The sequence below is a fragment of the Rattus norvegicus genome, chromosome 5 (genome assembly GCF_036323735.1).
Source record: "Rattus norvegicus strain BN/NHsdMcwi chromosome 5, GRCr8, whole genome shotgun sequence".
Classification (NCBI taxonomy): Eukaryota; Metazoa; Chordata; class Mammalia; order Rodentia; family Muridae; genus Rattus; species Rattus norvegicus.
In genome coordinates, this window is record NC_086023.1 from 106,056,594 (window position 1) to 106,069,414 (window position 12,821).

The window sequence follows — 12,821 nt, forward strand, 5'->3', positions numbered from 1 at the left end:
AAGATCTAGTTTCAAAATCATATTTGATCATGATGCTGGAGGACTTCAAGAAAGACATGAACACACTTAGGGAAACACAGGAAATCATTAATAAACAAGTAGAGGCCTACAGAGAGGAATGGCAAAAATCCCTGAAAGAATTCCAGGAAAACACAATCAAACAGATGAAGGAATTAAAAATGGAAATAGAAGCAATCAAGAAAGAACACATGGAAACAACCCTGGATATAGAAAACCAAAAGAAGAGACAAGGAGCTGTAGATACAAGCTTCACCAACAGAATACAAGAGATGGAAGAGAGAATCTCAGGAGCAGAAGATTCCATAGAAATCATTGACTCAACTGTCAAAGATAATGTAAAGCGGAAAAAGCTACTGGTCCAAAACATACAGGAAATCCAGGACTCAATGAGAAGATCAAACCTAAGGATAATAGGTATAGAAGAGAGTGAAGACTCCCAGCTCAAAGGACCAGTAAATATCTTCAACAAAATCATAGAAGAAAACTTCCCTAACCTAAAAAAAGAGATACCCATAGGCATACAAGAAGCCTACAGAACTCCAAATAGATTGGACCAGAAAAGAAACACCTCCCGTCACATAATTGTCAAAACACCAAACGCACAAAATAAAGAAAGAATATTAAAAGCAGTAAGGGAAAAAGGTCAAGTAACATATAAAGGGAGACCTATCAGAATCACACCAGACTTCTCGCCAGAAACTATGAAGGCCAGAAGATCCTGGACTGATGTCATACAGACCCTAAGAGAACACAAATGCCAGCCCAGGTTACTGTATCCAGCAAAACTCTCAATTAACATTGATGGAGAAACCAAGATATTCCATGACAAAACCAAATTTACACAATATCTTTCTACAAATCCAGCACTACAAAGGATAATAAATGGTAAAGCCCAACATAAGGAGGCAAGCTATACCCTAGAAGAAGCAAGAAACTAATCGTCTTGGCAACAAAACAAAGAGAATGAAAGCACACAAACATAACCTCACATCCAAATATGAATATAAAGGGAAACAATAATCACTATTCCTTAATATCTCTCAATATCAATGGCCTCAACTCCCCAATAAAAAGACATAGATTAACAAACTGGATACGCAACGAGGACCCTGCATTCTGCTGCCTACAGGAAACACACCTCAGAGACAAAGACAGACACTACCTCAGAGTGAAAGGCTGGAAAACAACTTTCCAAGCAAATGGTCAGAAGAAGCAAGCTGGAGTAGCCATTCTAATATCAAATAAAATCAATTTCCAACTAAAAGTCATCAAAAAAGATAAGGAAGGACACTTCATATTCATCAAAGGAAAAATCCACCAAGATGAACTCTCAATCCTAAATATCTATGCCCCAAATACAAGGGCACCTACATACGTAAAAGAAACCTTACTAAAGCTCAAAACACACATTGCACCTCACACAATAATAGTGGGAGATTTCAACACCCCACTCTCATCAATGGACAGATCATGGAAACAGAAATTAAACAGTGATGTCGACAGACTAAGAGAAGTCATGAGCCAAATGGACTTAACGGATATTTATAGAACATTCTATCCTAAAGCAAAAGGATATACCTTCTTCTCAGCTCCTCATGGTACTTTCTCCAAAATTGACCATATAATTGGTCAAAAAACGGGCCTCAACAGGTACAGAAAGATAGAAATAATCCCATGCGTGCTATCGGACCACCACAGCCTAAAACTGGTCTTCAATAACAATAAGGGAAGAATGCCCACATATACGTGGAAATTGAACAATGCTCTACTCAATGATAACCTGGTCAAGGAAGAAATAAAGAAAGAAATTAAAAACTTTTTAGAATTTAATGAAAATGAAGATACAACATACTCAAACTTATGGGACACAATGAAAGCTGTGCTAAGAGGAAAACTCATAGCGCTGAGTGCCTGCAGAAAGAAACAGGAAAGAGCATATGTCAGCAGCTTGACAGCACACCTAAAAGCTCTAGAACAAAAAGAAGCAAATACACCCAGGAGGAGTAGAAGGCAGGAAATAATCAAACTCAGAGCTGAAATCAACCAAGTAGAAACAAAAAGGACCATAGAAAGAATCAACAGGACCAAAAGTTGGTTCTTTGAGAAAATCAACAAGATAGATAAACCCTTAGCCAGACTAACGAGAGGACACAGACAGTGCGTCCAAATTAACAAAATCAGAAATGAAAAGGGAGACATAACTACAGATTCAGAGGAAATTCAAAAAATCATCAGATCTTACTATAAAAACCTATATTCAACAAAATTTGAAAATCTTCAGGAAATGGACAATTTCCTAGACAGATACCAGGTATCAAAGTTAAATCAGGAACAGATAAACCAGTTAAACAACCCCATAACTCCTAAGGAAATAGAAGCAGTCATTAAAGGTCTCCCAACCAAAAAGAGCCCAGGTCCAGATGGGTTTAGTGCAGAATTCTATCAAACCTTCATAGAAGACCTCATACCAATATTATCCAAACTATTCCACAAAATTGAAACAGATGGAGCCCTACCGAATTCCTTCTACGAATCTACAATTACTCTTATACCTAAACCACACAAAGACACAACAAAGAAAGAGAACTTCAGACCAATTTCCCTTATGAATATCGACGCAAAAATACTCAATAAAATTCTGGCAAACCGAATTCAAGAGCACATCAAAACAATCATCCACCATGATCAAGTAGGCTTCATCCCAGGCATGCAGGGATGGTTTAATATACGGAAAACCATCAACGTGATCCATTATATAAACAAACTGAAAGAACAAAACCACATGATCATTTCATTAGATGCTGAGAAAGCATTTGACAAAATTCAACACCCCTTCATGATAAAAGTCCTGGAAAGAATAGGAATTCAAGGCCCATACCTAAACATAGTAAAAGCCATATACAGCAAACCAGTTGCTAACATTAAACTAAATGGAGAGAAACTTGAAGCAATCCCACTAAAATCAGGGACTAGACAAGGCTGCCCACTCTCTCCCTACTTATTCAATATAGTTCTTGAAGTTCTAGCCAGAGCAATCAGACAACAAAAGGAGATCAAAGGGATACAGATCGGAAAAGAAGAGGTCAAAATATCACTATTTGCAGATGATATGATAGTATATTTAAGTGATCCCAAAAGTTCCACCAGAGAACTACTAAAGCTGATAAACAACTTCAGCAAAGTGGCTGGGTATAAAATTAACTCAAATAAATCAGTTGCCTTCCTCTATACAAAAGAGAAACAAGCCGAGAAAGAAATTAGGGAAACGACACCCTTCATAATAGACCCAAATAATATAAAGTACCTCGGTGTGACTTTAACCAAGCAAGTAAAAGATCTGTACAATAAGAACTTCAAGACACTGAGGAAAGAAATTGAAGAAGACCTCAGAAGATGGAAAGATCTCCCATGCTCATGGATTGGCAGGATTAATATAGTAAAAATGGCCATTTTACCAAAAGCAATCTACAGATTCAATGCAATCCCCATCAAAATACCAATCCAATTCTTCAAAGAGTTAGACAGAACAATTTGCAAATTCATCTGGAATAACAAAAAACCCAGGATAGCTAAAGCTATCCTCAACAATAAAAGGACTTCAGGGGGAATCACTATCCCTGAACTCAAGCAGTATTACAGAGCAATAGTGATAAAAACTGCATGGTATTGGTACAGAGACAGACAGATAGACCAATGGAATAGAATTGAAGACCCAGAAATGAACCCACACACCTATGGTCACTTGATTTTTGACAAAGGAGCCAAAACCATCCAATGGAAAAAAGATAGCATTTTCAGCAAATGGTGCTGGTTCAACTGGAGGGCAACATGTAGAAGAATGCAGATCGATCCATGCTTATCACCCTGTACAAAGCTTAAGTCGAAGTGGATCAAGGACCTCCACATCAAACCAGACACACTCAAACTAATAGAAGAAAAACTAGGGAAGCATCTGGAACACATGGGCACTGGAAAAAATTTCCTGAACAAAACACCAATGGCTTATGCTCTAAGATCAAGAATTGACAAATGGGATCTCATAAAACTGCAAAGCTTCTGTAAGGCAAAGGACACTGTGGTTAGGACAAAACGGCAACCAACAGATTGGGAAAAGATCTTTACCAACCCTACAACAGATAGAGGCCTTATATCCAAAATATACAAAGAACTCAAGAAGTTAGACCGCAGGGAAACAAATAACCCTATTAAAAAATGGGGTTCAGAGCTAAACAAAGAATTCACAGCTGAGGAATGCCGAATGGCTGAGAAACACCTAAAGAAATGTTCAACATCTTTAGTCATAAGGGAAATGCAAATCAAAACAACCCTGAGATTTCACCTCACACCAGTGCGATTGGCTAAGATCAAAAACTCAGGTGACAGCAGATGCTGGCGAGGTTGTGGAGAAAGAGGAACACTCCTCCATTGTTGGTGGGATTGCAGACTGGTAAAACCATTCTGGAAATCAGTCTGGAGGTTCCTCAGAAAATTGGACATTGAACTGCCTGAGGATCCAGCTATACCTCTCTTGGGCATATACCCAAAAGATGCCTCAACATATAAAAGAGACACGTGCTCCACTATGTTCATCGCAGCCTTATTTATAATAGCCAGAAACTGGAAAGAACCCAGATGCCCTTCAACAGAGGAATGGATACAGAAAATGTGGTACATCTACACAATGGAATACTACTCAGCTATCAAAAACAACGAGTTTATGAAATTCGTAGGCAAATGGTTGGAACTGGAAAATATCATCCTGAGTGAACTAACCCAATCACAGAAAGACATACATGGTATGCACTCATTGATAAGTGGCTATTAGCCCAAATGCTTGAATTACCCTAGATCCCTAGAACAAACGAAACTCAAGACGGATGATCAAAATGTGAATGCTTCACTCCTTCTTTAAATGAGGAAAAAGAATACCCTTGGCAGGGAAGGGAGAGGCAAAGATTAAAACAGAGACTGAAGGAACACCCATTCAGAGCCTGTCCCACATTTGGCCCATACATATACAGCCACCCAATTGTACTAGATGGATGAAGCAAAGAAGTGCAGACCGACAGGAGCCGGATGTAGATCGCTCCTGAGAGACACAGCCAGAATACAGCAAATACAGAGGCGAATGCCAGCAGCAAACCACTGAACTGAGAATAGGTCCCCTATTGAAGGAATCAGAGAAAGAACTGGAAGAGCTTGAAGGGGCTCGAGACCCCAAAAGTACAACAATGCCAAGCAACCAGAGCTTCCAGGGACTAAGCCACTACCTAAAGACTATACATGGACTGACCCTGGACTCTGACCCCATAGGTAGCAATGAATATCCTAGTAAGAGCACCAGTGGAAGGGGAAGCCCTGGGTCCTGCTAAGACTGAACCCCCAGTGAACTAGTCTATGGGGGGAGGGCGGCAATGGTGGGAGGGTTGGGAGGGGAACACCCATAAGGAAGGGGAGGGGGGAGGGGGATGTTTGCCCGGAAACCGGGAAAGGGAATAACACTCGAAATGTATATAAGAAATACTCAAGTTAATAAAAAAAAAAAAAAAAAAAAAAAAAAACTAGTATCCAAAAAAAAAAAAAATGAAAACTCAAAAAGCTAAAGCCAGGCCTGGTGGTGCATACCCCTAACCCCCAAATTCCAGCACTCAAGACAGAGAATGAAAGTCTGGACATCAGTTTAGGCCTGGGATTCTGAGTTAGACCTCATCTCAAAAATAAAAAAATCTAAAAATACATTTTCTGAGAAAAAATAGTTCACTAGGCTTAGGGAGAGGAGGAAGACGTCATCAAACGTGAAGACAGAGTGACTGAAAACAACCTAACCTGAACCAAAAGGCAGAGAAGTAGACCAGCAAGAACATAAGAGTCTTAATGAAATTATGGACAAAATGTTCACAAACACAACCAAGAGTGCACAACAATGAAGTCAAGGCTCTCAGCCTCCCCAGGCAAGCCTAATGCTGAGAACCTTGTCTGCTCTTCATCAGTCCTCAGTCACCCCCACCCCGACCCTTGCCAACTCAGATGACCCCAACATTGAGTAACAGAGAATCCACAAAGCAAACCCAGACAGTTCAACCAGCATGTCAAGATGACTTATTACCATTTCTTGCATCCTTCCTAGCTTTGGAAAGGGGCACCAAATGTCCTTTCTCTTTTACTCTCCCTTTCTTAATCTCACTGGTTTATCAATAAGCTTCATCAATAAGCAAGACTCTATACTACCAATCCACCCCACCATCCCCTACCTTTAAGCCAAATCCATATCTCTCTCTCTCTCTCTCTCTCTCTCTCTCTCTCTCTCTCTCTCTCTCTCTCTCTCTCTCTCTCTCTCTCACACACACACACACACACACACACACACACACACACACATGCATGGATGGACCTCCAATGCACTCTGCCCATGTCTCACTCCTTTTTAGGGTGCTACTTAACACTGCTGACGCTGACTTAGGCAACAGAAATACTGTCCCAAGTAGGTGCCCAAGTGTTTTTTATCCAGTGACAGCCTAATGGGAAGCGAAGCTAGAAATGCAAACTTTCTTCATAACTCCATAGTGGGTCTAGCTGAACTAAAGGCAGGTCCTCTGCATGAGAATTAACAAAGGCTGCAAATTTTTTAAAAGAGAAAAAAAAATAGAAGTTTTTTTCCAGTAAAAAGGACTGGAAATCGCAGGCACTCCCCTTCTGACACCTGCTTTAAGTCCCCACAATTTATAGTCAGTAAGAGTTGTGTGCAGCTGTAATCCTGCCTCGTGCTGGGATGATAACCTTTCCAGAAGCCAGGTGGTTTTTGTGTCTGGACTTAATCACCAAACTCAGCCAAGCCGGGACACCAAATGACTTTTGCATGCGGCAGGTGGGAGCCCCGTGTCCAGCCTCAGACACTATACAGAGTCCACCTGTAGATAAGGAAGTGAGTGAAGTGTCATGGGAGCCAAGGGTGACAATCCGTGCAGATGACACATCCCATTCTCTAAGAGTCCCCCGGGAGGCAGGCTGCTTTGCATTCCTGAGCCTAGCTCAGCTTTTCCTCAGTCTGTGAAATGAGATAGCAGTGGAGTGAGGTATAGCAGAGCCGCTGCCCCAGAGGTTGTGCCTGGCTTACCTTCCGAGGAAAGGATGAAAGGGAAGAAACCCTATGAGCTTTTCTCCCCAGCTTCAGGTTCAGGGATTGAACATGGGACCTTACAGGTGATAAGCACTTGCTCTGTGACCGAGATTTACCCCAGCTCCATCCTGGGTCTGCTTCCTCCCCACTAGAAACTGGATTCCACCCCTTTCTCTCTTTAAAGCTCCGTAATCCTTAATAGTATGGGGAATTCTTTCAGTAGCTAGGGACGTCTTGATATAAAATGGATTTATTGTTACTGTGGCTCTGGCTGAGGCGGGGCACCTGCTGGGAGATGGGTTTATTGTTATAAATGACACGGACAAAGATAACTTAGCTCAGGTCAGATATTAATTTTATGATAGGAAGGAGGAAAGTATGTGGGGCTTCCATATCTGAGGGCCTCAGACCTGGGCAGTGGGATAGAGATCCCACCTCAGAGGAGAGATGTGTGTTTGTTCTCCTAAGATTTAGATGTGAACGAGAGCGTCTCATAACAACCATGCCTTAGTCATTTTTCTATACTTCCAGGACAGAAAGTACATTTCCGTCATAACGTGCTGAAGTCAGTGCATTTGATCTTACAATAAAGTGCTCTTCCTTTCTTGAAAACTGGGTGTAAAGGGATGAGGACTGCTGCACCCGGGAGCAAGAAAATGAAATCTGAAGGCAGCTCCCAATGCCCCGCTGATTCCTTTCTGACCACTGCATCACGCATGCGCATAAGACGCCTCTTTGGTGTGGCCCGTGGTCTCTTGTAGTGAGAAGCAATACTTAAGAGCAGCTCACAGTCTTTGCTGCGAGCTCTAGAGCCCTGGAATGATGTTTTCTTAGCAAAATGAAGCCCAAACTGTAAGGTTCAGGCTCACATCATTTAATAAGCCATAGGTTGGGGGAGGGGAAGCAGCTGGAAGTTGAGCTGTTCAAATGTACCAGAACCCATAACCACTGTCCTTAAACCAAGTCACGTACAATGGCTGCTAGACACCAGACAAATGCCTCAGCTATCAGCCATTCTCAGGATGTCCTTGTCCAGGAGTTCTGACCAAGCTCAGAAGTCCCTTAGCTTCATTCCTCCCCTTAGATGACCTCCTGCCCTAACCCAGACATGGCTTCTAGGGGTCTAACCTAGAGCACCTGGTTTTCAGATAAGAACACTTACAAGTCAAACTCTCAAGAGAGGAAGCTTCCATTATTTGGGGGGAAAGATGTCATGCTCCACCTTGGGCCAGCTGGAATCATTATTAAAACCACACAGAATTACAGTGCAATGGGTGAGCTAGAGGAGGACATTCAGCAAATTGTCCAAGTATCTGTAATATCTAAGTGCTGCGAGGGAACAAATGGGGTACACTGTTAGCTCTAACAGCACACAAGTCCTGTCTTTTGGAGATGAGGAATAGGGAGACCAAAAACACATGGAGGTTCAGAAGGATCCTACTGGACACTGACTGACTAGACCTGAAATCCCACCCAACTGCCTTCAAAGATGTCCCCAACTCCACAGATCACTAAGCTAGGCATCACCATCAGGAGGCCCCTAACCAAAGTGCCAATGGGAAATACATAGTCTGCACAGAGCCCTCGGACTGAGCATTTCCCCAGCCCTGGCAATAGGGACTTCATGACACTGACAAAGGTGGTTCCATGTCTACATGGCCCTAACCTTAACTATCTCAACTTGGAAATCAACCTGAGTATAACAGGAACAACTGAAAATTAAGTATGTTCTTTGCATGTCTTGAATATTTATGGGGTCTCTAATTCAAAACCTATCATGCCACAACAAAGGGGCCCATTCTTTATTATCAGTCTTTGTTTTCTATCCGAGTTGTTATGGAGCCTTCCACAAGCCAAAAATTCCTTTTCCAGCAGCAGGCAGGCCCTCTCCTTCCAGTTTAACCTAACCACCTTTAATTAGACAGCCCAATTTAGCCTCCTGACCCCCACTTTGACAAGCAAGAATGATCTGTAAGAGTGTTTGGAAATAGTTAAAAAAGTTAACAATTACAAGAGTGTTTTCAGAGCTATCTAGTACATTAGCATTAAGGCACTAATGTCGAATTACACATGGTACGCTGTTACCTTGACATGAGACTATGTTACTAGTTTCAGGTCACTCAGTTACTGACTAGCAATGTTTGCCCTCACCTGGATGTGGTCAGGCCTTCCATCGGTATAGATGCTTTCTGGTAGGCGCACTCGGGCTTGAAGGAATTTCTAGGCAGGTAAGACTCATAGATGGGATAATTCTCAGTATACTCGGAGAGAAGACTTGGTTTCTCTGTTTTATCATAAATCTTCGTAGGGAGATGTGGACAGCGATGCCGCCTACAAAAGATACATGGAGAGTTTGGTTAGTGACTTTCTTGACAGGAATACATGCAGTCTGGAAATGCATGCAGACTGTGATGCAGACTGGCTGCTGCCATTAGAATTCAGAATTTAACCTTTCCTTTCCTCTTTTATACCATGTACGTGTCAAAACTTAAAAGATCATCCTCAACTATTGAATCAAAATATATGGATCATAAAATTACACATAAGCATAGCTGATGTTCAACTGTCACATGTATGTCACACTACTGTGTGGAAATGTTTAAAATAACGTGTACCATAATAAATGGCTTCAGTGTCCAATCCTTCTGAGGACCACCATACCCTACTGCCCTTTTGAGAAACCAGAGGTAGAAATTGATCAGGTAGCTTCCAGATCCCCAACACAGGAGCTCCACTGTTATCCTTGGTCAGAAGCCAGGCGTTGCCCTTGGCCCTGTCCTGGTCACAGGCCAGGAATGGCAGATGAGGGCTCTGGTTTGCTCTCTCTCTTCTCCTAAGTGAGCGCACCTTCCTGGAAGCCTCATATTCGGGTGCAACCTAAACCTCAGTACAAACACCAATCCCTCTGGTGAGCAGCTTTGGAACTGGGCCTCCGGGTCAATTTCAGTTCGTGATTTTAGGGTCTCAGCTCTTGCAGTGGGAGAAGAAGAGTGTTAGGTAAATACATGAGGATTAGAACCCTGGAGGCCATTGAAGTTCGCTCTAGACCCACTTCCTGTCTGTAACACTGGAAAAAAAACATCACAAGTGCCCCTTTTTTTTTTTTTTTTTTTTTGGTTCTTTTTTTCAGAGCTGGGGACCGAACCCAGGGCCTTGCACTTCCTAGGCAAGTGCTCTACCACTGAACTAAATCCCCAACCCCTCAAGTGCCCCTTCTTTATCCCTCCTGGTCAAAAGAAGGAGCTATACCTGTACTTGGTGGAAATATCTGATCTCCCAAAAGCAGAACATTTTTAAACAGGACTCTTCTGTCCCTTAAGAGTGAATTACAGAGAGTCGGAAAGATGGCTCAACAGTCAAGAATGCTGGCTGCTCTTCCAAAGGACCAAGGTTCAATTCCCAGTTACCCATATAGCAGCTCACAACTGCCTGTAAGTCCGGTTTTAGAGGATCTGACACTTAAACATAGATGCGGGGGGAAAAGAGCAATCCAGTTGGGCCTGCTAGACATAGCAGATGAACAGGCAGAGTGCAGTGTACCTAGACTCCAGCCAGGGAGTTGCTGTTCACAGTGTGAACAAATATACACACCAGCTTTTCAACTGAGTAAGCACTCAGGAGTGTAATTCTTATCTAGTAAGACCTCATGTAGCTTTGAAAGAAAACTGAGTAGCCGAGGGCTGGGAGTTTAGTTCAGTCATGAGGCAGCATAGGGCTCTATCTAGAGCACTGCAAAATAAACCAGAAATAACAAAGCCTGCTCTTCTAGCTGTGTATTTAAAAACAGTCATCTGTCTGTCTGTCTGCCATCCATTTACTTTTAGGGCCCCTCCGTGTAGCTCAGGTGAGCTCCAAGTTTTTCTTCCCCTTATGCAGCAGTCAGTTCTACTAACTGAAGGTAGTAGATGAACAGATAGAGTGTATCGTGTCTAAACTCTGGGTAGGGAAGCAGATTGATGCCTTGCTCAGCCATCATCACGAAAGCTTTCTCCTGCAGCAAATGGGAAGAAGTGCAGAGACTCACAGGCAGACATTACGAACAGAGTAAGAGACCGTGGAACACTCAGGCCTAAAGGAGAGGTCTCCATCAAATCCCTCCCCTCAGGAAACCCTGAGGAGGAGGAGACAGAGGGTAAGAGTCAGAGGGGATGGAAGAAACCAGAAGAACAAGGTCCTCTAAGTCAACATGATCGAAGCACGTACGAACTCGCAGAGACTGAGGCAGCACACACAGGGCCTGCACGGGTCTGCCCCAGGTCAAGTTCAAACAACTCAGTCACCTGGGTAAGGGCAGCCTCTCTGAAGGATTGCCTCAAATCAAACCCCGAGCACATGTCTGTGAGACATTGCCTTGAGTGAGGATTGACCTGGGAGAGCCTAGCCCACTGTATGTAACACCATCCCTAAGAACCCAGAGCTGGGCTGTGTTTAAAAAACATTAGCCAGGCCAATGAGGAAGCCAGTAGGCAGCATTCCTCCATGGGTTCTGCCTTGAGTCCCTGCCCCAGCTTCCCTCACCGATGGACTATGAGCCAAATAAGCACTCTCCTTCCCAATTTGCTTTTGGTCAGAGTGTTTCATCACAGCAACAGAAAACAGATGAGAACATATGAGATCTACAGACGTTTGTAGAAATAAGCAGAACTAAGGCACAGTGTGTGATAGCAGCCCTCAGGAAGAGGGGCAGAGAATCACACGTATGGGATCAGCCTAGGCTGTGGAGTAAGGCTCTATCTTAAACGCCGAAACAAAATCAGAGTAATAATGAGGCAAGCACTTGCTCTGATGGGTTGCTCAGTTAGATTTGAGGCAGGGTCTTGCTCTGTGGCCCCAGCTGGTCTCTTACAAAGTTAAACATCCTTCTGCCTCGTCAGAATTCCAGGTGTGTGATCCCACCACACCTGGCAAACAATAGCCCTGATATAAAATAATGACAGCTGGGGTGCATAGGTCAGTGAGATGAGACCAAACCTGATTAGCATGCAACAGGTTCTAGGTTCAACTTCAAGCACCCGTAAATAATATATATGCATACACACATTTTATATTTAATATATTTATTAACTAGCTTTTAATTAATGTATTTATTACATATAAATGTGTTTATATGTAATATATTTATTTAATAACAATTGTTATTTAGATATTTGATTTTAATTAAATATTAATATTTAATAAGATTTAATAAGTTCTCATTTTTGTTTATATAAAAATTGATTTGCCTACTTATATGATAATGCTAAGGCAAAATGTTAATAAAAAACTAAGTATATAAGAAAGGATATATGGTCTTCTGAGCTACCTAATTTTCTGTAATTAAGAGTTTTCTGGGGGCTGGAGAGATGGCTCAGTGGTGAAGAGCACTGACTATTCTTCCAGAGGTCCTGAGTTCAAATCCCAGCAATCACATGGTGGCTCACAACCATCCATAATGAGATCTGATGCCCTCTTCTGGTGCGTCTGAAGACTGCTACAGTGTACTCATATAGAATAAGTAAATACATTTTTTTTTGAAAAAAAAAGTTTTCTGTAACTTTGTCCTAGAGAGTAGTCCATTGCTTTTTTGAAGGGTTAAAAGGTAAGTCGTCTGTGTCCCAGCCAACAGTAGATTAGTCGCTCCTGATGTTAAGTGAGTGGTTTACAGACTCATTGCCGCCTTCACTGCTGTTTTGTACATCCCTTT

At 42.3% G+C, this 12,821-nt stretch overlaps 1 protein-coding gene across 1 annotated transcript in view; it reads right to left on the reverse strand.

The window, feature by feature from the left end:
* Positions 1 to 12,821, reverse strand: part of Saxo1 (stabilizer of axonemal microtubules 1) — a 156,350-nt gene that overhangs the window by 73,645 nt on the left and 69,884 nt on the right. The window contains exon 2 of the mRNA XM_006238373.5: positions 9,290 to 9,469. Within this exon, the coding sequence (XP_006238435.1) occupies positions 9,290 to 9,469 (180 nt within the window). The remainder of the gene's footprint in view (positions 1 to 9,289; positions 9,470 to 12,821) is intronic.